At 38.7% G+C, this 25550-nt stretch overlaps 1 protein-coding gene across 1 annotated transcript in view; it reads right to left on the minus strand.

Annotated features, from left to right (window-relative positions):
* Window positions 1–218: 218 nt before the first annotated feature.
* Window positions 219–25550, minus strand: part of NVL (nuclear VCP like) — a 99564-nt gene continuing 74232 nt past the window's right edge. Inside the window, exons 20-23 of the mRNA XM_027122284.1 lie at window positions 20941–21017; window positions 18218–18306; window positions 15007–15077; window positions 219–519 (exon numbers count right to left, since the gene is read on the minus strand). Coding sequence (XP_026978085.1) covers window positions 475–519; window positions 15007–15077; window positions 18218–18306; window positions 20941–21017 — 282 coding nt within the window. The 3' untranslated portion in view covers window positions 219–474. The remainder of the gene's footprint in view (window positions 520–15006; window positions 15078–18217; window positions 18307–20940; window positions 21018–25550) is intronic.

The raw sequence follows: 25550 nt of genomic DNA on the forward strand, positions 1-25550 counted from the left end.
TTACATAGTAGCAAAGTATCACAGCTGATGTCCTGATGTTGATGGCTGGTTATGCAGGGAAACCTGGTGTGTAGGAAGTGTACATTAAAGTATTTGGGGGTGATGGGGCATCAGGTTGGCCAATACTCTCAGACAGTTCGGGGGGAGGGGGAGTTCTTTCTATTGTGACTGCAACTTTCCTGTAGTAGAGTCAAGGTTGTTTCAAAATAAACATTCTATTTAAAAAAGGTATCTTATTTTATTTTGACAGTTAAAAATTATTTTCTTTTTCTTAAACAGGAGGTATAGGGTGTTTCCGTACAAGGTTGGCCAGATGGGAAGAATCTTTAGCTCTGACTTGGCCTCATTAATTTGAGCATAAAATGCTTACGTGAGACCACATCTGTGTCAAGTTGAAAGTGGACAGCTCAGAGCACATGGGTATCTTTGGCAGCTCGATGCACTGGACTCCCTGAAGGCCTGCTGCTGGAGAAGTCACCGGCTGAGGGACCACTGCAGAGCTTCATACATCGCTTGATCCTGAGAGGAGAGGACAGAATATAGAGCTGGTCACTGTCTGACATGGGTTTACCTGTGTTCCCCAAAATTCAGATGTTGAAGTCCTCACCCCCAGTACCTCAGAGTGTGACTGGATTTGGAGACAGGGTCTTAAAAGTGGTGATTAAGTTAAAATGAAGTCATTAGGGTGGGCTCTACTACATCCAATACAACTTGGTGTCTTTATAAGAACAGATGATTAAGGACTTCCCTGGTGGTGCAGTGGTTAAGAATCCTCCTGCCAATACAGGGGACATGGGTTTCAGCCCTGGTCCAGGAAGATCCCACATGCCACGGAGCAACTAAGCCCGTGCGCCACAACTACTGAGCCTGTGCTCTAGAGCTCACGAGCCACAACTATGAGCCTGTGTGCCACAACTACTGAAGGCTGCGTGCCTAGAGCCCATGCTCTGCAACGAGAAGCCACCACAATGAGAAGTCATGTGCGGCAATGAAGAACAGCCCCCCGCTCGCCACAACTAGAGAAAGCCCACACGCAGCAACGAAGACCCAACACAGCCAAAAATAAATAAATAAATAAATTAAAAAAAAAAAAAAAGAAGAGATGATTAAGACACAGACACGCACAGAGGGAAGACCATGTAAAGACACAGGGAGAAGACCGTCATATCCAAACACGGCCCAGAAGAAACCAACCCTGCCAGTACCTTGATCTTGGACTTCTAATTTCCAGATCTGTGAGAAAATAAATTTCTGTGGTTTAAGCCACCCAGTTGGTGGTACTTTGTTATAGCAACCGGAGCAAACAAAGAGAGGTGGCCTTACCTCCCCGATTTAAAGTCCATACAGACTCCTTTTTACAGGGAATGCCCACGACTCTTACAATTGTTGACTAAAGTTTGCTGTAAAAATCAGATTAAAAGATTCTTATGTCTATATCTATTTAATGAAGAAAGCAAAATTCTAAACTGTACTGGGTCCAGATGAGAATGGGAGGCAGAAGCAGAGGCATCTTATACTACATTAACATTTGTAAACTGCCACAGCATTTTCCAGTTGGTGGTATCATTCTACATTTTCAGTAACAATGTATGAGAATTCTAGTTGCTTCACATCCCTGCCACCATTTGGTGCTGTCAGTCTTTTATTTATCTATGTATATATGTTCGGCTGCGTTGGGTCTTTGTTGCTGTGCATGGGCTTTCTCTAGTTGCGGCGAGTGGGGGTTACTTTTTGTTGCGGTGCGCAGGCTTCTCATTGCAGTGGCTTCTTTTGTTGTGGAGCACGGGCTCTAGGCACGTGGGCTTCAGTAGTTGTGGCACACAGGCTTAGTTGCTCTGCGGCATTTGGGATCTTCCTGGACCGGGGCTCGAACCCATGCCCCCTTCATTGGCAGGAGGAGTCTTAACCACTGAACCACCAGGGAAGTCCTGTTGTCAGTCCCTTAAATTTTAGTCATTCTGGTAGATGTGTAGTGGATTCTCACTGTGGTCACACTACCTTTTTTTTGTTTTTTTTGGTGAGGCTGTGGAGCAACAAGAATTCTCATCTATTGCTGGTGGGAATGCAAAATGGTGCAGCCATTCTGGAAGACAGTTTGGCAGTTTCTTACCAAACTAAACATGCTCTTACTAGAAAATCCAGAAATCATGCTCCATGGTATTTAACCAATTGAGTTGAAAATGTATGTCCACACAAAAACATGCATACAAATGTTTACAGCAGCTTTATTCATAATTGCCAAAACCTGAAAGCAACCAAGATGGCCTTCAGTATGTGAATGGATAAATTATGGCACATCCAGACAATGGAATATTTAGTGCTAGAAAGAAGTGGACTATCAAGCCATGAAGGACAGAGAGGAACCTTAAATGCATATCACTGTGAAAGAAGTCAACCTGAAAACACTAATGTATGATTCCAACTGTAGGACATTCTGGAAAAGGCAAAGCTATAGAGACAGTAAAAATATCAGGGGTTGGGGGAGGGAGTGTTGAGCACAGAGCAGTGAAACTATACTGTAAGACACTATGGTGGTAGATTTATGTCATTACGTATTTGTCAAATCCCATAGAACAGGGGTCCCCAACCCCTGGTACTGGTCCGTGGCCTGTTAGGAACTGGGCCACACAGCAGGAGGTGAGTGGCAGGTGAGCGAGCAAAGCTTCATCTGTGTTTGCAGCCGCTCCCCATCGCTCGCATTACTGCCTGAGCTCCGCCTCCTGTCAGCATTATGGTGAGTTGTATAATTATTTCATTATATATTACAATATAATAATAATAGAAATAAAGTGCACGATAAATGTAATGTTCCCTGACGAGCAATCGAACCCAGGCCCTCGGCAGTGAAAGCACCAAGTCCTAACCACTGGACCGACTCCCCTCAAGTACCTCTCAAACCGTGTCAAAGGTGAACAGAAAATAGGTATTAGTGAAATGCTGAATTAACTCTGAAATAGGATAAAAGGGCCTCTGTATTTCAACACCACTGCTAAATAATATATGTAAAGACATTTTAAGCATGCTTTGCTTATAGCCAGATTAAAGCAGTTCCTTTTTTAATAAAAAAATAACATTTTAAGTTATAAAACAATATTTTTGTAGAAATGTAAAGAAAATACAGATAAGCAAAAAAAAAAATTAATCCTTAATTTCCAAAGATAACTATTATTACTATTTTGGCCTTACAGATCTTTTAAATTATTATTTTTTAAGTATTTAATTTTTAAAGAGAGGTAATACATTCACATGGTTCAAAATTCAAACAGGATGGAAGGTCAACTTTCACACCTCTGTCCTCCAGTTACTCAGTTTCTTTTCCCACAAGCAACCACTGTTAGTTTCATAAGTAATAATTTCATAAGGGCCAGTTAATATGCCAAACAAGGAAAGTAGTCTCTTTACCTTAACGTTGTGCCTTATTTTTTTAAAAGATCAAACAAAGTAATAATCAGCTTGGTCATCTGTCTCATTTATCATTTACTCAAAATTCATACCATGCCTACCTCCAAAAGAGAAGTTATATCTTCTTATTCACTAGTGTAGTTTCCAGAGATCAAATACTTAAAGATTTATGATCACCAAAAATATTAAAGAGAATATATTAGAATGAAGTAGCATCACTAGGGCATACATGTAGCCTTCCAAGGGATGTTCCTAAGAGGATAAAAAAAATTCTACCTTGTGTGGAATTATAGGTCCAGTTTTTTAATAAAATCAGTCATATGGCCTTTGTCATACTGTAGTTGATACCTCTGAAGCAAAAGCTGTTTGCAAACAATTCTCTAACATGAACAGAATTGAGTGACCAGGTTAGTATGTATTCTATGTACACATCTATGGTAGTGCTTACCATACAACTCTTAATTGCTCAAAATGGTTCCTAATCCACATCTTATGTGATTTTAAATATATCTTGTGAGTCTAGCACAGAGGCTGGCATATGTACAGTAGGTATGTGATATTTATGGATGGATGGGATCTTAGGCAACTCAATACACAGCTAGAGGCAAGAGGGACTATACTTGGGAAGTTTTTCTCTCATAAATGTCAATGTGACAGGCTTGATCAAGCAAATGGATGAACCATATAATCCTGAGTGTGAAGAAGAGAATCAATGTGTTCCGGCCAGTGGGTGTGGAAAACACTAAAACAATGAGTTAATAAAACAGGAGAGTTTCTATGGTGTGGCTTTAGTAGAGGAGGAAAAAAAATTATAATTTATGTTTGAGTGAGGTTTCCTTCCTGACATCTGAACAATGCAATAGTAGGCAGAGTGAAAAGGCTATAATTTGAGATAATAGCTGGGAAAATAATCTCAAGGTCTCAACATTTATTAATAGTTAACCTAGCCTCAGGTCTCTGGTGAGCAGTTATTACTGAAAAAACCAAACCAGCAAAATAAGTTATGCTTCATAGGTCTATGAAGTGACACATGTTGGACAAGAGAATTTGACTTAATTGAGGGGAGAGAATTAACAGTGACTGAGAAGCAACTGACAAAAAGAGTTCAATCTTCTTTGTTGGGATATCTGTCATAACAAATTACCAGTCTATTAAGTCTTCTTGGGACCACAATAGGACATGGCCTCTCACCAGAAACTAGGACACGGCAGGTATCTTCAGATGGAGCCTAAAAGTTTGGTACCAATGAAGTTGGAATGAATGAGGAATACGGGTAGAGACTCAGAGAAGGAATATTTGCTCATGTGTTCACTTTCCACCCTCAACTGGTTACCAAGGATTTACTGGGTCAGGTGACACGTTGCTGCATTTGGCCTCTAAACTACACCCTACTATCATGTCAGCCAATTGCTGGACACGGAATCCACTTCACATGCCGTTGTTGCCCAACCTCAAATTAACAACCATGTGGCACCTGGGAGCCAACTGCTTCAAGGAAGAAGGCACCAGCTAGTAGGAATGATTTACCTGGCAGGAGAGCATGATGAATATTTCAGAACTGTAAAGACCAGCTCTGCGGACTTTGGGAGAGAATGTGCACACCCTTCTTCTTTCAGTTTTCTTTTTCCTTTTTTGACATCTCCTGATCATTTATTTAATGTTAACTCACTTCAAAGCAACTGCTATCTCTGTAAGTATGTCTGAAATGTTAAAATGTAGTAAGTGTTCCTTTTACATTTAACAAAATCTAGTGATTCTCTTTTAGTGTGAAAAGACTACCCTGCCGCTAACAAGTCAATTAACTTGATGCCAGTGTCTTATCTACAGCTTTTCATTCTAGGGCTTGAAGTCATGACCTTTACAAAACTATGCCCTTTAGGATCTGCCTGGCCAGAGTATCTAATTTCCTAGTGAGTCATAGTGATTGGTTTTGTCATGGGCTCTAACCTGAGCTGGACTAATCACAGGCTCCCTGAAACTCTCCTGCCAGAGCTATCAGGGAATTCTCTTGCTCTGGGGATTAATAAACCCCCTGTGTGTCTGGGCCTGCAGGGAGCCATCTACCCCCATGAGATGAAGCAATGAGGTTTATGGATCTCACATGCCTGAAGCCAGCAGTACTCTCAACTTCCTTGTTATGTGGACCAATGAGTTCCTCTTTTTTCCCACTTACATTAGTTTGAGTTGGGTTTCTGTCATTTACAACTAAAAGAGCCCTAATATTAAAAGTAGAAAGAGGTGGCTGATAAATGAGCTGCTCAACCTTACGTTCAGAAAAACATCTCAACAAATGCCACACCTTTCTTTTGGTTTGATATGTTTTTCTTTTGGTCTGATTTTTGAAATGGATTTTATTTGACCATACAACTCCTCTAATTTCAACTGAATTCTCCTAAATTAGAAGGAAGAAGTTCTTCTAAAAATAGAGCTGGCATATAATCCAGCAATCCCACCCCTGGGCATATATCCAGAAAAAAACTCTAGTTCGAAAAGATATATGTACCCCAATGTTCACAGCAGCACTATTTACAACAATCAAGACATGGATGCAACCTAAATGTCCATCAACAGATGAATGGATAAAGAAGATGTAGCATATATATACAATGGAACACTACTCAGCCATAAAAAGAATGAAATAATGCCATTTGAAGCAACATGGATACACCTAAAGATTATCGTACTAAGTGAAGTAAGTCAGATAAAGACAAATACCATATGATATTACTTATATATAGAATCTAAAATATGATACAAATGAACTTATTTACAAAACAGAAACACTCACAGACATAGAAAACAAACTTATGGCTACCAAAGGGGCTATAAAGGGGAAGGATAAATTAGGAGTTTGGGATTGCAGATACAAACTACTATATATAAAATAAACAACAAGGTCCTACTGTGTAGCACAGGGAACTATATTTAGTATCTTATAATAAACCATAATGGAAAAGAAAATGAAAAAGAATACATATACATACATATCATATACATATATATATATAAATCACTTTGCTGAACACCAGAAACTAACACAACATTGTAAATCAACTATACTTCAATTAAAAAAAAAAATTTAAGGAAGGAAGAAGTTCTTTGGTACAGCTTTGAACTGTGAAGGACTAGAACCAGAACAAGAAAGGACTGAGCCCCCAATAAACATAACCTAACACTGGTTTCAAATTTACCTGCAAAGAGTAAGCAAAGGTGGTAAAATAAAGAGTTAATCTTTAATTATTATACCTGCAAGGATGAAAACGTGGCCAAATTTAAGGACAGGCCAAACAATTTTCAAACTTTGCATGACATTTTTGTAGACATCTGCAATAAAATTACTTGAACATTGAACACAGAAGCTTTTCAAAATTACAGCAAGCAAATTAGAGAAAGAAGAACAACAAAACCCCAAAGTTAGCAGAAGGAAAGAAATCATAAAGATCAGAGCAGAAATAAATGAAAAAGAAATGAAGGAAACGATAACAAAGATCAATAAAACTAAAAGCTGGTTCTTTGAGAAGATAAACAAAATTGATAAACCATTAGCCAGACTCATCAAGAAAAAAAAGGGAGAAGACTCAAATCAATAGAACTAGAAATGAAAAAGGAGAAGTAACAACTGACACTGCAGAAATACAAAGGATCATGAGAGATTACTACAAGCAACTCTATGCCAATAAAATGGACAACCTGGAAGAAATGGACAAATTCTTAGAAATGCACAACCTGCCAAGACTGAATCAGGAAGAAATAGAAAATATGAACAGACCAATCACAAGCACTGAAATTGAAACTGTGATTAAAAATCTTCCAACAAACAAAAGCCCAGGACAGATGGCTTCACAGGCAAATTATATCAAACATTTAGAGAAGATCTAACACCTTACCTTCTCAAACTCTTCCAAAATACAGCAGAGGGAGCAACACTCCCAAACTCATTCTACGAGGCCACCATCACCCTGATACCAAAATCAGACAAGGGTGTCACAAAAAAGAAAACTACAGGCCAATATCACTAATGAAGACAGATGCAAAAATCCTCAACAAAATAGTAGCAAACAGAATCCAACAGCACATTAAAAGGATCATACACCATGATCAGGTAGGATTTATTCCAGGAATGCAAGGATTCTTCAATACATGCAAACCAATCAAAGTGATACACCATATTAACAAATTGAATAAGATCATCTCAATAGATGCAGAGAAAGCTTTTGACAAAATTCAATGCCCATTTATGATAAAACCCTGCAGAAAGTAGGCATAGAGGGAACTTTCCTCAACATAATAAAGGCCATATATGACAAACCCACAGCCAACATCGTTCTCAATGGTGAAAAACTGAAACCATTTCCACTAAGATCAGGAATAAGACAAGGTTGCCCACTCTCACCACTATTATTCAACATAGCTTTGGAAGTTTTAGCCACAGCAATCAGAGAAGAAAAAGAAATTAAAGGAATTCAAATTGGAAAAGAAGTAAAATTGTCACTGTTTGCAGATGACATGATACTATACATAGAGAATCGTAAAGATGCTACCAGAAAACTGCTAGAGCTAATCAATTAATTTGGTAAAGTAGCAGGATACAAAATTAATGCACAGAAATCTCTGGCATTACTATACACTAATGATGAAAAGTCTGAAACTGAAATTAAGAAAACACTCCCATTTACCACTGCAACAAAAAAAATAAAGTATCTAGGAATAAATCTACCTAAGGAGACAAAAGACCTGTATGCAGAAAACTATAAGACATTGATGAAAGAAATTAAAGATGATACAAACAGATGGACAGATATACCATATTCTTGGATTGGAAGAATCAACATTGTGAAAATGACTCTACTACCCAAAGCAATCTACAGATTCAATGCAATCCCTATCAAACTACCACTGGCATTTTTCACAGAACTAGAACAAAAAATTTCACAATTTGTATGGAAACACAAAAGACCCCCAATAGCCAAAGCAATCTTGAGAATGAAAAATGGAGCTGGAGGAATCAGGATCCCTGCCTTCAGACTATACTACAAAGCTACAGTAATCAAGACAGTATGGTACTGGCACAAATGCCGAAATATTGATCAATGGAACAGGATAGAAAGCCCAGAGGTAAACCCACACACATGTGGTCACCTTATTTTTGATAAAGGAGGCAAGAATATACAGTGAAGAAAAGACAGCTTCTTCAATAAGTGGTGCTGGGAAAACTGGACAGGTACACGTAAAAATATGAAATTAGAACACTCCCTAACACCATACACAAAAATAAACTCAAAATGGATTAAAGACCTAAATATAAGGCCAGACACTATCAAACTCTTAGAGGAAAACATAGGCAGAACACTCTATGACATAAATCACAGAAAGATCCTTTTTGACCCACCTCCTAGAGAAATGGAAATAAAAACAAAAATAAACAAATGGGACCTAATGAAATTTCAAAGCTTTCGCACAGCAAAGGAAACCATAAACAAGACAAAAAGACAGCCCTCAGAATGGGAGAAAATATTTGCAAATGAAGCAACTGACAAAGGATTAATCTCCAAAATTTACAAGCAGCTCATGCAGCTCAATAACAAAAAAACAAACAACGCAATCGAAAAATGGACCGAAGACCTAAAAAGACATTTCTCTAAAGAAGATAAACAGACTGCCAACAAACACATGAAAGAATGCTCAACATCATTATTCATTAGAGAAATGCATATCAAAACTACAATGAGATATCATCTCACACCGGTCAGAATGGCCATCATCAAAAAAATCTAGAAACAATAAATGCTGGAGAGGGTGTGGAGAAAAGGGAACACTCTTGAACTGTTCATGAGAATGTGAATTGGTTCAGCCACGATGGAGAACAGTATGGAGGTTCCTTAAAAAACTACAAATAGAACTACCATATGACCCAGCAATCCCACTACTGGGCATATACCCTGAGAAAACCAAAATTCAAAAAGAGTCATGTACCAAAATGTTCACTGCAGCTCTATTTACAATAGCCCGGAGATGGAAACAACCTAAGTGCCCATCATCGGATGAATGGATAAAGAAGATGTGGCACATATATACAATGGAATATTACTCAGCCATAAAAAATGAAATTGAGCTATTTGTAATGAGGTGGATAGACCTAGAGTCTGTCATACAGAGTGAAGTAAGTCAGAAAGAAAAAGGCAAATACTGTATGCTAACACATATATATAGAATTTAAGAAAAAAAATGTCATGAAGAACCTAGCGGTAAGACAGGAATAAAGACACAGACCTACTGGAGAACGGACTTGAGGATAAGGGGAGGGGGAAGGGTGAGCTGTGACAGGGCGAGAGAGAGTCATGGACATATATACAGTAACAAACGTAAGGGAGATAGCTAGTGGGAAGCAGCCTCATGGCACAGGGATATCGGCTCGGTGCTTTGTGACCACCTAGAGGGGTGGGATAGGGAGGGTGGGAGGGAGGGAGACGCAAGAGGGAAGAGATATGGGAGCATATGTATATGTATAACTGATTCACTTTGTTATAAAGCAGAAACTAACACACCATTGTAAAGCAATTATACCCCAATAAAGATGTTAAAAAAAAAACAAACACATGAAAGAATGCTCAACATCATTAATCATTAGAGAAATGCAAATCAAAACTACAATGAGATATCATCTCACACGGGTCAGAATGGCCATCAACAAAAAATCTAGAAACAATAAATGCTGGAGAGGGTGTGAAGAAACGGGAACACTCTTGAACTGTTGGTGGGAATGTAAATTCATACAGCCACTATGGAGAACAGTATGGAAGTTCCTTAAAAAACTAAAAATAGACTTACCATACGACCCAGCAATCCCATTACTGGGCATATACCCTGAGAAAACCATAATTCAAAAAGAGTCATGTATAAAATGTTCATTGCAGCTGTATTTACAATAGCCAGGACATGTAAGCAACCCAAGTGTCCATCATCGGATGAATGGATAAAGAAGATGTGGCACATATATACAATGGAATATTACTCAGCCATAAACAGAAACAAAATTGAGTTATTTGTTGTGAGGTGGATGGACCTAGAGTCTGTCATACAGAGTGAAGTAAGTCAGAAAGAGAAAAACAAATACTGTATGCTAACACATATATATGGAATCTAAGGAAAAAAAATAAAAGGTCATGAAGAACCTAGGGGTAAATAAAGACACAGACCTACTGGAGAATGGACTCGAGGATATGAGGAGGGGGAAGGGTAAGCTGTGACAAAGTGAGAGAGTGGCATGGACGTATATATACTACTAAATGTAAAATAGATAGCTAGTGGGAAGCAGCTGCATAGCACAGGGAGATCAGCTCGGTGGTTTGTGACCACCTAGAAGGGTGGGATAGGGAGGGTGGGAGGGAGGGAGACGCAAGAGGGAAGAGATACGGGAACATATGTATATGTATAACTGATTCACTTTTTTTTTTTTTTTTTGCTGTACGTGGGCCTCTCACTGTTTTGGCCTCTTCCGTTGCGGAGCACAGGCTCCAGACGCGCAGGCTCAGTGGCCATGGGTCACAGGCCCAGCCGCTCTGCAGCATGTGGGATCTTCCCGGACCGGGGCACGAACCCGTGTCCCCTGCATCAGCAGGCGGACTCTATACCAATGCGCCATCAGGGAAGCCCTGATTCACTTTGTTATAAGGTAGTAACTAACATACCATTGTAAAGCAATTATACTCCAATAAAGATGTTAAAAAAAAAAATTACAGCAAGCAAATACTAACAAGTTTCTAGAAAACTGAAGTGATCTTTTTAGAGGTAAAGAAAGTTAAAAGAGTGACAAATGAGGAGCTATCCCAGGTCAATATATAAAAACCAATTGATGTTGTGACCACCTAGAGAGGTGGGATAGAGAGGGTGGGAGGGAGACGCAAGAGGGAGGAGATATGGGGATATATGTATATGTATAGCTGATTCACTTTGTTATAAAGTAGAAACTATTAAACTACTAGAAAAAAAGCAAAGGAGAACAATTTTTGCAAACTTAGGATAGTCAAGATTTCTTATGACAGAAGCACACAAATTATAAAAAAAAAGATAAATTGAACTTCATCTAAATTAAAAACTTCTGCTCTTCAATAGATGCCTTTAGAAAATAAAAAGGTCAACAACAGGTTAGGAGAATATATCCTCAATATGCATATCTGATAAAAGGCTTCTATCTAAGATGAACTAAGAATTTGTACAACTGAATAATAAGGAAACAACTCAATTTTTTAAGAGCAAAAGATGAGGACACAAAATAAGATATCCAAATGACCAGTAAGCATATGAAAAAATGCTCAACATTTTAGTCATTAGGGAAACACACATTTAGACCACAAAAGGATACTATTCCACATCCAGTAGAATGGCTAAAATTAAAAGACTGAAAATATTTAAGTGTTGGTGAGACTGTGAGCCAACTAGAACTCTCATAAAATGTAAAACGGTATTACAGCCACTTTGGAAAGAAGGCTGGCAGTTCTCTATAAAGTTAAACATAAATTCACCATAAGACCCACCAATTCCTCTCCTGGTCATTTTTTTTCTTTAATATGTATTTATTTATTTACTTGGCTGCATCGCGACTTAGTTGCGGCATCTGGGATTTTTTAGTTGTGGTATGTGAACTCTTAGTTGCAGCATGTGGGATCTAGTTCCCTGACCAGGGATCGAACTGGGGCCCCCTGCGTTGGCAGCATGGTCTTAGCCACTGGACCATCAAGGAAGTCCCCTCTCTTGGTTATTTACTCAAGAGAAATAAAAACACATGTTCCCCCACCCCCCAAAAAAAACCCCACACACATTCAGAGCACCATTATCCATAAAAGCCAAAAACTGGAAACAACTGAAGTGTCCACCAACAGGGGAAAGGATAAGCAAATATACCTATTCATATAATGGGAAACTACTCAGCAAGAGGATACATCAAGCTAGTGAAAAACAGAGCAAAGTGGATGAGTCTCTAAAACAATAAACTGAGCAAAAGAAGCCAGACAAATGAGTATATATTGTATGACTGCATGTATGACTGCATTTACATAAAGTTCTAAAACAGGCAAAGTTTGAGCATGATGACAGAAGTCAGATCAGGGGTTACCTAGAGCAGCGTTTAGAAAGGGACTGACAACTACAAAAGAACACAAGGGACTTTCCGAAGTGATTAAAATGTCCTCTGTATTGATTGTAGTGCTGGTTACATTTGCCAAAACTTACAGAACTGTACTTGTGCATTACATAGGTAAATTAAATTTCAATTAAAAAAAGGTTACAGCATGAGAGTGCCAAATGCAGAGCTATGTCAGTATGTCCTAATTCCTGAAAAGCCTCAAAACTTGGCTGTAGATAAGAAACAATTTCAATTAAAAATATTTTTTTTTAATGACTAAATCTTTGGGAGGACACATATCAGTACTCTCTTGTTGATCAGAATGAAAACTTCCAGTAAGATTAACTGTAAAACTGTTTCTGATTTTAATTAATAAGATTATCTTATTCAAAGATATTCAGTAAAATAAAAACATTTCCTCTAGTATACAAAAATGCCTGAGAGGTCAAAGCAGACTTTCGTTTCTCCAAATATGGTAGAAGAACCAGTCCAAGTTCAGCAGACTTGACTTTACTCTAGCAGAAAAAGAAGTCAGTCATAGGCCTAAAAGATACCACCACCAGCCCAAACCCCTTAACTGATTATTTTAGTTAAAAGTGATAAGATGGTCAACTAACTTAGAGCATTTACACCAAAACCGGAGGCACTGGAACAAAGCAACCCATTGCATATATTAGGTTGGCCAAAAAAGTTCGTTCGGGTTTTTCTGTAAGATGTTATGGAAAAACCTGAACGAACTTTTTTGGCCAACCCAGTAAGTGTTTGAACTTGGACTTAAGTGTTTTCAATGAGTAATCATAAACACTGAGCCTGGAGTAATAAATGGCAAACGACTTAAAGGAACTTTTAGTACAGTCAATAAACAGGATCTCATGGCTAAGGCACATTCTAGGAGTTCAGAAACACAAGATATCCAAGTGAACAAAACTTATCACAACAGTTTTCAATTTATGCATTTCTTAGGGTTGGATATTTTGTTGCTGTCTTTGTAAGTGTCATAGTAACCTGACTTCCCTTAATAGCAAATATTTAACTTATTACAAACAGAATACCTCAACACAGTAAGAAATAAATATGGGAAAATCCGGTAGTTTTTGTAAGGACAAGTCACAGTGATTTTTAACCCTTCTCTGACCTTATGGTGAAGGTATTTTAGTCTCCTGAAACTATGGGTAAGTCCATAGTGCTTAGTCTGGGCAGCTTAGGTTGAAGAAGATAAGAAATTATTTGTTTAAAAGGGTGAAATGAAGCAGGTCCAATAATACTTGAATGAGACTGATTAAAAATTCTGAGTTTGTGGAAACACACAAGAGGTCATTTTCTCTTTGTGTTTAGTCTCTAAAAACATTCAACATTACAGTCTCTCAAGAACACTCTCACAAAGGCAACTGTTTTGCTCGTTTTCATGAGTTCACATACCTACTACACTCAATTCTAGTTGCTTTTCTCTTATACCTTTAAGAGCACTGCTTACAACCCAATCCAAAAATGGGCAGAAGACCTAAACAGACATTTCTCCAAAGAAGATATACAGATTGCCAACAAACACATGAAAGAATGCTCAACATCATTAATCATTAGAGAAATGCAAATCAAAACTACAATAAGATATCATCTCATACCAGTCAGAATGGCCATCATCAAAAAATCTAGAAACAATAAATGCTGGAGAGGGTGTGGAGAAAAGGGAACGCTCTTGCACTGCTGGAGGGAATGTGAATTGATACAACCACTATGGAGAACAGTATGGAGGTTCCTTAAAAAACTAAAAATAGACTTACCATACGACCCAGCAATCCCACTACTGGGCATATACCCTGAGAAAACCATAATTCAAAAAGAGTCATGTACCAAAATGTTCATTGCAGCTCTATTTACAATAGCCAGGAGATGGAAACAACCTAAGTGTCCATCATCGGATGAATGGATAAAGAAGATGTGGCACATATATACAATGGAATATTACTCAGCCATAAAAAGAAAAGAAATTGAGCTATTTGTAATGAGGTGGATAGACCTAGAGTCTGTCATACAGAGTGAAGTAAGTCAGAAAGAGAAAGACAAATACCGTATGCTAACACATATATATGGAATTTAAGGAAAAAAAATGTCATGAAGAACCTAGGGGTAAGACAGGAATAAAGACACAGACCTACTAGAGAACGGACTTGAGGATATGGGGAGGGGGAAGGGTGAGCTGGGACAAAGCGAGAGAGAGGCATGGACATATATACACTACCAAACGTAAGGTAGATAGCTAGTGGGAAGCAGCTGCATAGCACAGGGAGATCAGCTAGGTGGTTTGTGACCACCTAGAGGGGTGGGATAGGGAGGGTCGGAGGGAGGGAGACGCAAGAGGGAAGAGATATGGGAGCATATGTATATGTATAACTGATTCACTTTGTTATAAAGCAGAAACTAACACACCATTGTAAAGCAATTATACCCCAATAAAGATGTTAAAAAAAAAGAGCACTGCTTACCTCTTTTGATACAGATGACTTTACTTTCTTGAAAGCTTCTTCAAAGTGCTTCTGACTAACCTTGAGTTCACCTGTGGAGCAAATGCATAAATATACATATCTGGGTACAGTATGCTAATTGTGATTTACAACTTAATTTCTCTTGAGAGACTTCTAAGCATTCAAGGGGAACACTGAGGAAATTAATGATGACACTGGTTCTACTCTTTTTCAGAACAATACTCAAGCCAGATATATTCTGCTCAAGTTTTTAGACACTTTTTAATTTAATTTACAAATACCTGACCGCATTTAATTTTACATAAATGTGTGATGTTTACAATATCCTATATTAAAAAGTGTAATCTTTTTATTTGTAATCTTTTTTCCCCCAGCAATCAAAACAGTTTATTGTGGAACAAATTACACCAAAAAGTACTTTGTCCAGACTTAATTAAAGATTCTTATCCTTTAAAGAAAACAGTTCATGTGTTTTGTTACTTTGTTTTTCTCCCCAGCTTTATTGAGATATTGTTGGCATATAACACATTCAAGTTTAAGGAGTACAACATGATGATATGGTGGGTGAATATATTGCAAAATAGTTATCACAGTAGGGTTAGTTAACACCTCTATCCCCTCATGATAGCTTTTTAATTTTTGTGGTGATAATTTTTAAGATCTACTTTCCAAACAACTTTCAAGTACAGCTCACACTTGAACAATGCCAGGGTTAGGAGTGGTGACCCTCAGTCAAAAATCTGCATATAATGTTAAAGTTGGCCCTCCGAATCTGCGGTTCCATTATCTGCGGATTCAACTGATTGTCGATTGTGTAGTGCTATACTACACATTTACTGAAAAGAATCCACGTGTAAGTGGATCTGCACAGTTCAAACCCATGTTGTTCAAGGGTTAACTGTATATAACACAGTATTGCTAATTATTACACTGGATCCTCAGAACTTACTCATCTTGTAGCAGGAAGTTTGTAACCTTTGACCAGTATCTCCCCATTTTACCCACATTCTGCTCCTCAGATTTTAATGCAGTACCACCCAAAGAAAACTATCACTCATAAACAGATAATCCTTTGTTATCTTTGTACTGTTTACTTTAACTTAATGGCAATGTTCATGAAGAAGAAGTAGAACTGTTCTCTTTCAGGATAATTCAAATAAATTTAACTAAGAATGGAAAGTAGAATTCCATAGTATTCAAGAGTGCATACACGTAATTAGATGCTATGGAATTATATCATAATACATAATATATATAGGTCATATCACAACACTGGAATAGAAGGGTGTTTTAATTCCTTAAAAGGTTATGCCATCACACAGTAAGAGAAATTTAATAACTAAATGTTAAATAAGCCTTGGTTTACAATTTTAGTATGACAACTTAAGTGATGACAATTTATACTTAAAATAGTAAACTTTTATACAGATATTAAGATAGTGTATTTAAAAGTAAAATACAATGTGTTGCTGAACAGGTCAAATGGAAGTTGAATGGCATTACTGATTTCAGGTTCTGTAAGATATCAATGAAAAGTCCCTGAAGGGGCTTCCCTGGCGGCGCAGTGGTTGAGAGTCCGCCTGCCGATGCAGGAGACACGGGTTTGTGCCCCGGTCTGGGAAGATCCCCCATGCCGCGGAGCGGCTGGGCCCCTGAGCCATGGCCGCTGAGCCTGCGCGTCTGGAGCCTGTGCTCCGCAACGGGAGAGGCCACAACAGTGAGAGGCCCGCATACTGCAAAAAAAAAAAAAAAAAAAAAGTCCCTGAAGGACAGGCAGCTGCAAATGCAAACTGTAGCAAAGCAGGGATGTCAAAATTTGTTACACGTGTTTATAAAGTAACATCCAATCAGAATTATTATTTTTTTAAAAAAACACATTTATTTATTTATTTGGCTGTGCCAGGTCTCAGTTGCGGCACGCAGGATCTTCATTGCCATGTGTGGGATCTTTGTTGTGGCATGTGGGATCTTTAGTTGCGGCATGTGGAATCTAGTTCCCTGACCAGGGATCAAACCTGGGCCCCATGCATTGGGAGCATGGAGTCTTAACCACTAGAACACCAGGGAAGTCCCCAATCAGAATTATTAGTAGCAGCTAATACATATACAGAGGCCTGCTAATTTTTAGTGACAAACAAATCCAAAGATAGTCATCAGATTCAGCTCTCAGGTAGCATACTACCACATAATGATTTCTTATAAGACATGCTAATTTTGCTAATTATATCCCACCCACTTCCAAAATGAACTTGAAATAGCTTACAATAAAAGAAGTTCAGATAACTGAATCTTAAACAACCAAAAAAATGAGGGACTTCACAATCAAGATACATGTGTTGACAAATCTAAGCTAAGCATATGCTGCTGCAACTGCAAAGAAAATTTAGCTCCAAGATTCCTGGTAGCCAAAGAAAAAAGGGAAAAGAATAAAGGAAATAAATATGAATAAAGAAAGACATCTTCTGGGAAATCTACTGAATAAAAGGAGATCAACCTAGACTTGAACTTCAGATCAAAGTACAGGTTTTGAGGACAAGGCAGGTCTTTTGAAGAAGGTATTCGACAGTACTGTAAGGAAGATAGCCACACACTGCAACTGATCAAACAACTGTCCCAGGAACCAAGCAAAGTAGAGGCTATTTTTGTACTTGGCATGGTCGGCCTGCAGGTCACAAATGAATTGTTTTGTAACCCAAATAATACAATCAAAGACACTGTCCAATGTGAAGAACAATGCAAAGCTGCTGACGTGGCCCCAAAGGAAAATGTAAGTATATGGGAAGTTATTTCAATTTTTACTTCTTGTTTGTGTGTTTTCTAAGCTCTTCAATTTAGGCTACATTTTAACAGTAAAGTAGATATCACCTTAGAAAAAGAATGAGAAAGTTTTCCAGTATTGATAAACAGACCAAACTCATGATGAAGACAGTAAATGGACCTACTTGCCTAACTCTAAACATTTGTATATGATGATAAGGAAAGATAGAAAACATTTTATTAGGCACCAAATAACTTTGCTATTATTATAGTTGTCAGCCACAGAGGTTATGTAATATTCCAGAACAGCTGCTAAAGGTCTCATCAGAAAAATGTCAGTTTTAATATCACAGATGATAGATGTTAGAAAATGGACATTTTCCAGGTTAACAGTGATTTTAGGTATCCAGAGTCATAATTAACTAGGACTGAGAGATTCTGTAGAGAACTGTACCTTTTTCACTTCCACTCTTCTGTCTTGCCATTTCCTGCTTCAAGGCACAGATAGAAGCCTCCCGTACCAAAGCAGAGAGATCTGCACCCCTGTAATAAAAGAACCGTTCTTATTCATTTATTCTTAGACACTGCAAAAGCCCAGAAAAAAGTCTGACAGCAATTTCTTTTTAAGTCACATATTAAACAATCAGGAAAGACACTAACCAATAATGGTGGGATAAACTGATCATGGTCAGTAGGAAAGAGCTTTTAGCTTTCACCTAAAATATTTCTAACTTTCAGAAGAAAGGAAATTATGAAGGAAACAATGCAATGAATCATAAATATTCCCATGCTAATCTCTATAGATACTAATGATAATATAAAAAGTCTAAAACAACCAGTCAGTAGAAAGCAACTTATACATTATTTATTGTAAAACTTTCATTCACAAGGCCCATGCTAAAGTGCTAACTGGCCCATTACCAGTATATACCAATAGTATATTACCTAATGTCTAAACTAAGCTTATATAAGAAATCATTTATGACCCTTAGTTCAAAAAAGGAAAATACAAATGCTAAAAAGTCTTTGATGCACTTGATTCAAGCTCAAGCTGAATGGATACATCATAAATTACTTAAAATATGACAAGAACTAACAAACCTTCATTTAATGGTTCTGTGTAATATACTGAGTCAGCATGGTTCTTGAGTTCAATGAAAGACATTGGGGCTGACTGGTGTTTCAATACATTACATCTTTAACAGGATTCTTACAGATGCTTTGAGAAAGATTTTGAATTGGGGGATAAGAACCTCATTTCTAGACAAACATTTAACATATAATGTGACAACACACATAACTAATAAAATTAAAGACCCACAGAGTTTAAATTATTAACTGAATCCAATCTTTCTGTTGGTTATGTGTTAGGTTTGTAACATTATTTAATAATCACACACATTAACCAATAATGTAACAAGTAGCTGAAGACTGTAGTATTATACTGCCTTTCAAACTGTGAAGACAGTGGCATTAAAACTCAAAACATACAACATTCAACTTTAACCCTAACCCATTTATTAACTGACTCCTTATGTGGTATAATCCAGAAGATTTGGCCCAGGGAAGGTTCTGCCATCAAAACTGCCTCTGCTACCAACTGAAAATCTTCAGATTTTAGCACTCAAACATGTAAACTACTCACTTAAGTCTTATTTTCTTTAGCAGTAAGTTCATTAATTATAGACTGGCATGCATTTGACTCCCAATGAGGGGAAGAGAGACATTCTCCTTAAAGTTAAGGTAGGGCTTTTACATACGCCCCTCACCACCACGGCCTGGGGGACCATTTCCCTTTCACTGAGACAGTCACTGCTTTCTTAAGTGAGCCAAGAGTCCTGACCAGAGTGCGGCAAATCTCTCAGGTGCGTTGGGGTTGAGGTGGCAGAACAAAGATCAAGACTCAGATCCCTAGATGTTCATATATGAGAAAACTGGACATTAAATTTTGGATCCTGGCCACACGCCCTAAAAATGACCACCATGGTTTCAAGTGGAATCATCTTAATAAGAGATGATTATGTGGGCTTCCCTGGTGGCGCAGTGGTTAAGAATCCGCCTGCCAATGCAGGGGACACGGGCTCGAGCCCTGGTCCGGGAAGATCCCACATGCCGCGAAGCAACGAAGCCCGTATGCCACAACTACTGAACCCACATGCCACAACTACTGCAGCCTGTGTGCCTAGAGCCCGTGCTCCACAACAAGAGAAGCCAACGCAATGAGAAGCCCGCGCACCACAATGAAGAGTAGCCCCCGTTTGCCACAACTAGAGAAAGCCCGCGCACAGCAACGAAGACCCAACGCAGACAAAAATGAATAAATAAATAAATAAATTTATTAAAAAAAAAAAAAAGAGACAGGCAGTTATGTGAAATTCTTCAACCAGAACTGGAAAGAACTGAGTGCCTATATCAGTACCGGTGGCTATGTTCCTTGGATGTAAATTTACACTGCTGAACAACAGACTCCTGAAGACCTCAAAGATTAAAACACTGCTCTCCTTGACTGACTTAGCTTCAGAAAGCACATTATTTGACCTTGAACACCCGAGTATATTGTGGACAATCAACAGGGCTTTTTAAATAAGCCAGAGGGAGAGATGTCCCCTGTTAGTCCAACGTGAATTTCATTTTCTTCCCTGTGAACCAAAATGAGGAAAGTTAACAAATTTACTTAAAAACACATGAAGGAAACAACAAAATCAACAACCACCACACACATATGAAAGCTGAAGGCAGAAATATTTGACCTCCTGCTTTTACTACAGGCTGTGTGAATATTAACAGGTGTGCTGTGAAAAATGCATTCTGAGCCTTGAAAAACCTGTAGATTATTTTCTTTTAAGTGCTGAAGCACCTCGATAATTTGGCAGCTGGTAATGAAATGTCTGCTTTAATATTCTGGAACGACAGAGACAATTTGTGAAAGGCAGTGATGGTGGTCAGGGTGGCTGAGTACCAAGAGTGAACATATGAGAGGACTCCCCGTACTCCTGGGAACTCCTCAGAGCCTCAAAACGGGTAGTCCCTTCTCTAAGAAGGAAGAAGGAGGAAAAGCCAGACGCTGGGTGCTTTCCAGGATTCCTAATTTAACCCTCCCAACATCATTCTCCCTCATTTTGCACATGAGAAAACTGAGCCTCAGAGAGTTAACTGACTGGAGATGGAGATACTCACGTATAGCAATCACAGCGAAGGTCACCAGCAACTGCTTCCAAATTTACATCTGCATCCAGTGGGGGTTTGGTGCCATTCTGAGTAAGAGAGAAAAATCCACTTTCACTGAGGCTTTAAAGATCTATATTTTCCCACATAATAGGTTCTAAATAAATAGTAATGGCTGCTTGACTAAATGAATATAACTGACTCCCAGACTAGTGTAACAGATTTTTACAAATTTCAATTTTGAGAAATGAGGTTAAGAAGTAGATCCCAAACTGGGGAAAGCTGAAGGCAAACAATTTATGCTGGTGAAGTCTGAAGAGTTTATAAATACTACAGCAAAAATAAAACACCAAGAACAAAACCCACCACCCTCAATCTTTCCAATGGTGAAGAATCACATTTCCTTTGCCTGATTAAATATGGCAAGTACATAAACAGTGATAAGTTTTGACGTGCATATGTGCTTAGTTTTGGTGTGAGGCTGGCTAGGAAGGGAGAAATAACATTGAACGTGGCCAGGAGAGAACAATCAGCAAAGTGTTCTACAAAAAAAAGCCAAAAGCCCTCTGTGCTCAACGTGTTCTTTCCTAACCCTTAACTAAAACCCAACCCTGCCTTTGGTGCCAATTCCCCTTCAGCTCATACCAAGAGATGCTAGAAAGGCCAAGTATCAGAACAGCCTTAGAATTCCAACAACACTTAACACAGTACCTTGCATGCATACAGTATATACTTAATAACATTTTTAGTGACTTAAACTGCAGAGGCAAACAAAACAGTTCTTAGTGACTTCAAGTACAGGACATTGTTAAGATGGTAGGTTTGTAAGTATCTGCTTTATTATTCTGACTTATTCTGATTCATAACTTAAATCTACATTGCATACTATCTTTCCTTGGTAGCAAATATTACATGGAAATAAACAGTTTAAGAAGAAACACACAGGAAAAAAGTAAATAAACATATGTCATTAAGCCTCAAGTGTAAATATTAGCTCGGCAGGTGCTCCAAACAGAGGGTCAGACGACCCAGCACCTTGAGCTATCACCTGCTTGGTCCATGCTCAGAGGGTGTCCTCTCATGTCCTCCCAGCTGGGCATGTTTAAGAATTTAATCAACTATACATCTGCTAGCTGCTATTATTTGATAAAATGCAAATGTTCATCTAACACAGGTTCAAGAAACAGTTATGCTTCCCATTCAATCCACTTCGACCTGCGAAATAAACATGGGAAAATAAACTTTCCGTGCGACCTTAGGAAACAATCTTTGTGCTTTTTTCTTTTCTCCCTCTGGTTGTGTGTAAAACTAGATGGTCAGACTGTGTGATCCCTAAGTTTCCTTCAATCTCATCAGTTAACCTTGTGCGGGAAGAGGTGGGCAGTGCCTGAAGGAAGCAGGAGGCCAGCTTCTGTGGCTCTGGTAATGTTCTCTCTTCTACTGTGGTAAAATTTATGTAACAAAATTTATCATTTTAACCATTTAAAAATGTATAGTTTAGTGGCATTAATTACATTGTTATTGTGCAACCATCAATCTCTAAAACATAACCAGCCACCTTCCCAAAATGGAACTTTGTTTGTGTTAAGGGACAACCCTCCCCTCCCCTATTCCACGGCCCCCCCCCCCCCCCCCCAGCCCCACCAGCCCCTGGCAGCCGCCATTCTACTTTCTGTCTCCATGAAATTAACTGCTAATATTCTTTCTTGAAGGTTTTGTTTATAAAAACGCATGAAGTTGGACATTTAATGATATGTCCACTTTTCTGTATGTGCATTATACTTTAATAAAAAGGTCTGAAAAGTGGAAATAACACTGAACCAGGAATTTAAAAACTTGAGTTCTGAAGTTCAAATCTGCAACTGAATGGACAGTTGGTAAGGCCCCAAATCTTTATTGCATATTTTCATAATTAAAAAAACCCAGCATCTTTTTTTTTAATTTAAAAAAATTTTTATTTTTGGCCAAGCATCTTGTGGGATCTTAGTTCCCTGACCAGGGATTGAACCCGAGTATAACTGAGTCCTAACCACTGGACCAGGGAATTCCCCCCAAAACCCAGTATCTTATCTCCAGATAAGGAGAGATAATTTGGTGCTATATTTGGGAGGGGAAGGGGAGGGGGAGGGGAAGTCTTGTTTAAATAGTGATGATGAACAGGTAATAAGGATTTATCATGATGCAGAACAGAAACGTTTGGACTTTCCAAGCTGTGTCGGAAGTGGGAAAGCCTGAGGACACTGCCCTGTTGAGTCCCTCAATCTACTAGGAGGAGGAGGTAGGAGGTGGGGCAAGAGGCTACCTCATTAGGCATGAACCCTTTTGAGATTCTTTAATGTTCTTAAGAGACTATTAGGGCTTCCCTGGTGGCACAGTGGTTAAGAATCCGCCTGCGAATGCAGGGGACACGGGTTCGAGCCCTGGCCTGGGAAGATCTCACATGCATGGGGCAACTAAGCCCGTGTGCAACAACTACTGAGCCTGCGCTCTACAGCCCATGAGCCACAACTACTGAGCCCACGCGCCACAACTACTGAAGCTCATGCGCCTAGAGCCCGTGCTCTGCAACAAGAGAAGCCACTGCGATGAGAAAGGAAGGAAGGAAGGAAGGAAGGAAGGAAGGAAGGAAGGAAGGAAGGAAGGAAGGAACTATCAACCCTACCTTGATGGTCACCCAGCACATGGATGTTCCCTGTGCTGCTAGAGAATTTTACCTCAAACTATCTACTGTCCTGTTTTTTTTTTTTTTTTTTTTAATTTATTTTTGGCTGTGTTGGGTCTTTGTTGCTACGTGCAGGCTTTCTCTAGTTGTGGCAAGAGGGGGCTTCTCTTGTTGTAGAACACAGGCTCTAGGCATGCGGGCTTCAGTAGTTGAGGCACTCGGGCTCAGTAGTTGCGACTCTCGGGCCCTACAGCGTGTGGGCTTCAGTAGTTGTGGCACGTGGGCTCAGTAGTGTGGCTCGTGGGCTCTAGAGCGCAGGCTCAGTAGTCGTGGCACACGGGCTTAGTTGTTCTGCGGCATGTAGGATCTTCCCGGACCAGGGATTGAACCCGTGTCCCTGCATTGGCAGGTGGATTCTTAACCACTGTGCTACCAGGGAAGTCCCTACTGTCCTGTTTTAATCAAAAGCTCAATCATAAGAAACTGATTCATGGAGGACTGCCTAAGGATAATTCTTTTATACTTCTCAATATCTAAATTCTACTCTTGGGTCAAGCTGGACTTTCATAAAGGCTCACACATCCTCGAAGTGCATTTCTTTGACCTCTCATGAAGTTGTTTTTAATGAACTGGCTTTTAGTTATGTCTGCAGCTTACATTAGGAGAACCACCAGCTTCAGTCCTGAAAGGCTTATTATTGTGTTTATGATAGGGATATTGGTAAAAACGTCTATCACAACTGAGTGTCTTCTTTATGAGAATCCAGAGGAGAAATTTTTCTCACAACTGCATACGGGGAGCAATTGCCAACTTGCCATATTTAGGGCACTCTTTAAGTTAAATCTTTTGAGAAAGCTCAATATATAAAGGAACACAATAAACAAATGCTTATCTAAAAGTAATATTTTAGAAAAATAATTAATTCTTAGAAATTTAGATTCTCAGAAATTTTCTAATTCTTAGGAGATTAGTTTTTTAGAAAAATAAACCCCCAAAATACTATCAATTGAAAGAAAGTAACAAACTGCCTGTTTTTGGGGAGTGTGGTCTACATAGCATACTTCCAAACGTTTCAATAGCAACATTACTTTCCAATTAGTAGAAATAAGGGCTGAGGAATCTCTGTATCATTAAAATCTAATTATTCTTAACTGAAATGTGGCAGTAAGAAGTAAAATGGGGGCTTCCCTGGTGGCGCAGTGGTTGGGAGTCCGCCTGCCGATGCAGGGGACACGGGTTTGTGCCCCGGTCCGGGAAGGATCCCACATGCCGTGGAGCGGCTGGGCCCGTGAGCCATGGCCACTGAGCGTGCACGTCCGGAGCCTGTGCTCCGCGATGGGAGAGGCCACAACAGTGAGAGGCCCGCGTACAGAAGAAAAAAAAATTTTTTAAATAAATAAATAAAAATAATAAAATAAAATATGATACAAATGAACTTATCTATGAAACAGAAACAGACTCACAGACATAGAGAATAGACTTGTGGTTGCCAAGGGAGGTGGGGGAGTGATGGATTGGGAGTTTGGGATTAGCAGATGCAAACTATTATATACAGAATGGATAAACAACAAGGTCCTACTGTATAGCACAGGAAATTATATTCAATATCCTGTGATAAACCATAATGGAAAAGAATATGAAAAAGAATATATATTCTTTTATATATATAAAGAACTGAATCACTTTGTTGTATAGCAGAAATTAACACAACATTGTAAATCAACTATATTTCTTCAATAAAAGAAAAAACACATCTTTGTATCCTGTTTTTGTGAGATAAAGTTTGCTCATCAGTAAAATGGAAATAATATTCATTTGAATATTTAAATATTCAATTCAAACAGTTCAAAAGGCAGTTGCAAGGATTAAGCATATTCATATCTGTAAAGTACCTAGAACACAGTAAGTGCTTAATAAATATCACTTTTTATTATATCAGATATTATTATCTTAGCTCATG

Source organism: Aethalodelphis obliquidens, unplaced genomic scaffold, assembly GCF_003676395.1.
Source record: "Aethalodelphis obliquidens isolate GAN/ISIS:26980383/991018 unplaced genomic scaffold, ASM367639v1 scaffold24, whole genome shotgun sequence".
In the NCBI taxonomy this organism is placed as follows: Eukaryota; Metazoa; Chordata; class Mammalia; order Artiodactyla; family Delphinidae; genus Aethalodelphis; species Aethalodelphis obliquidens.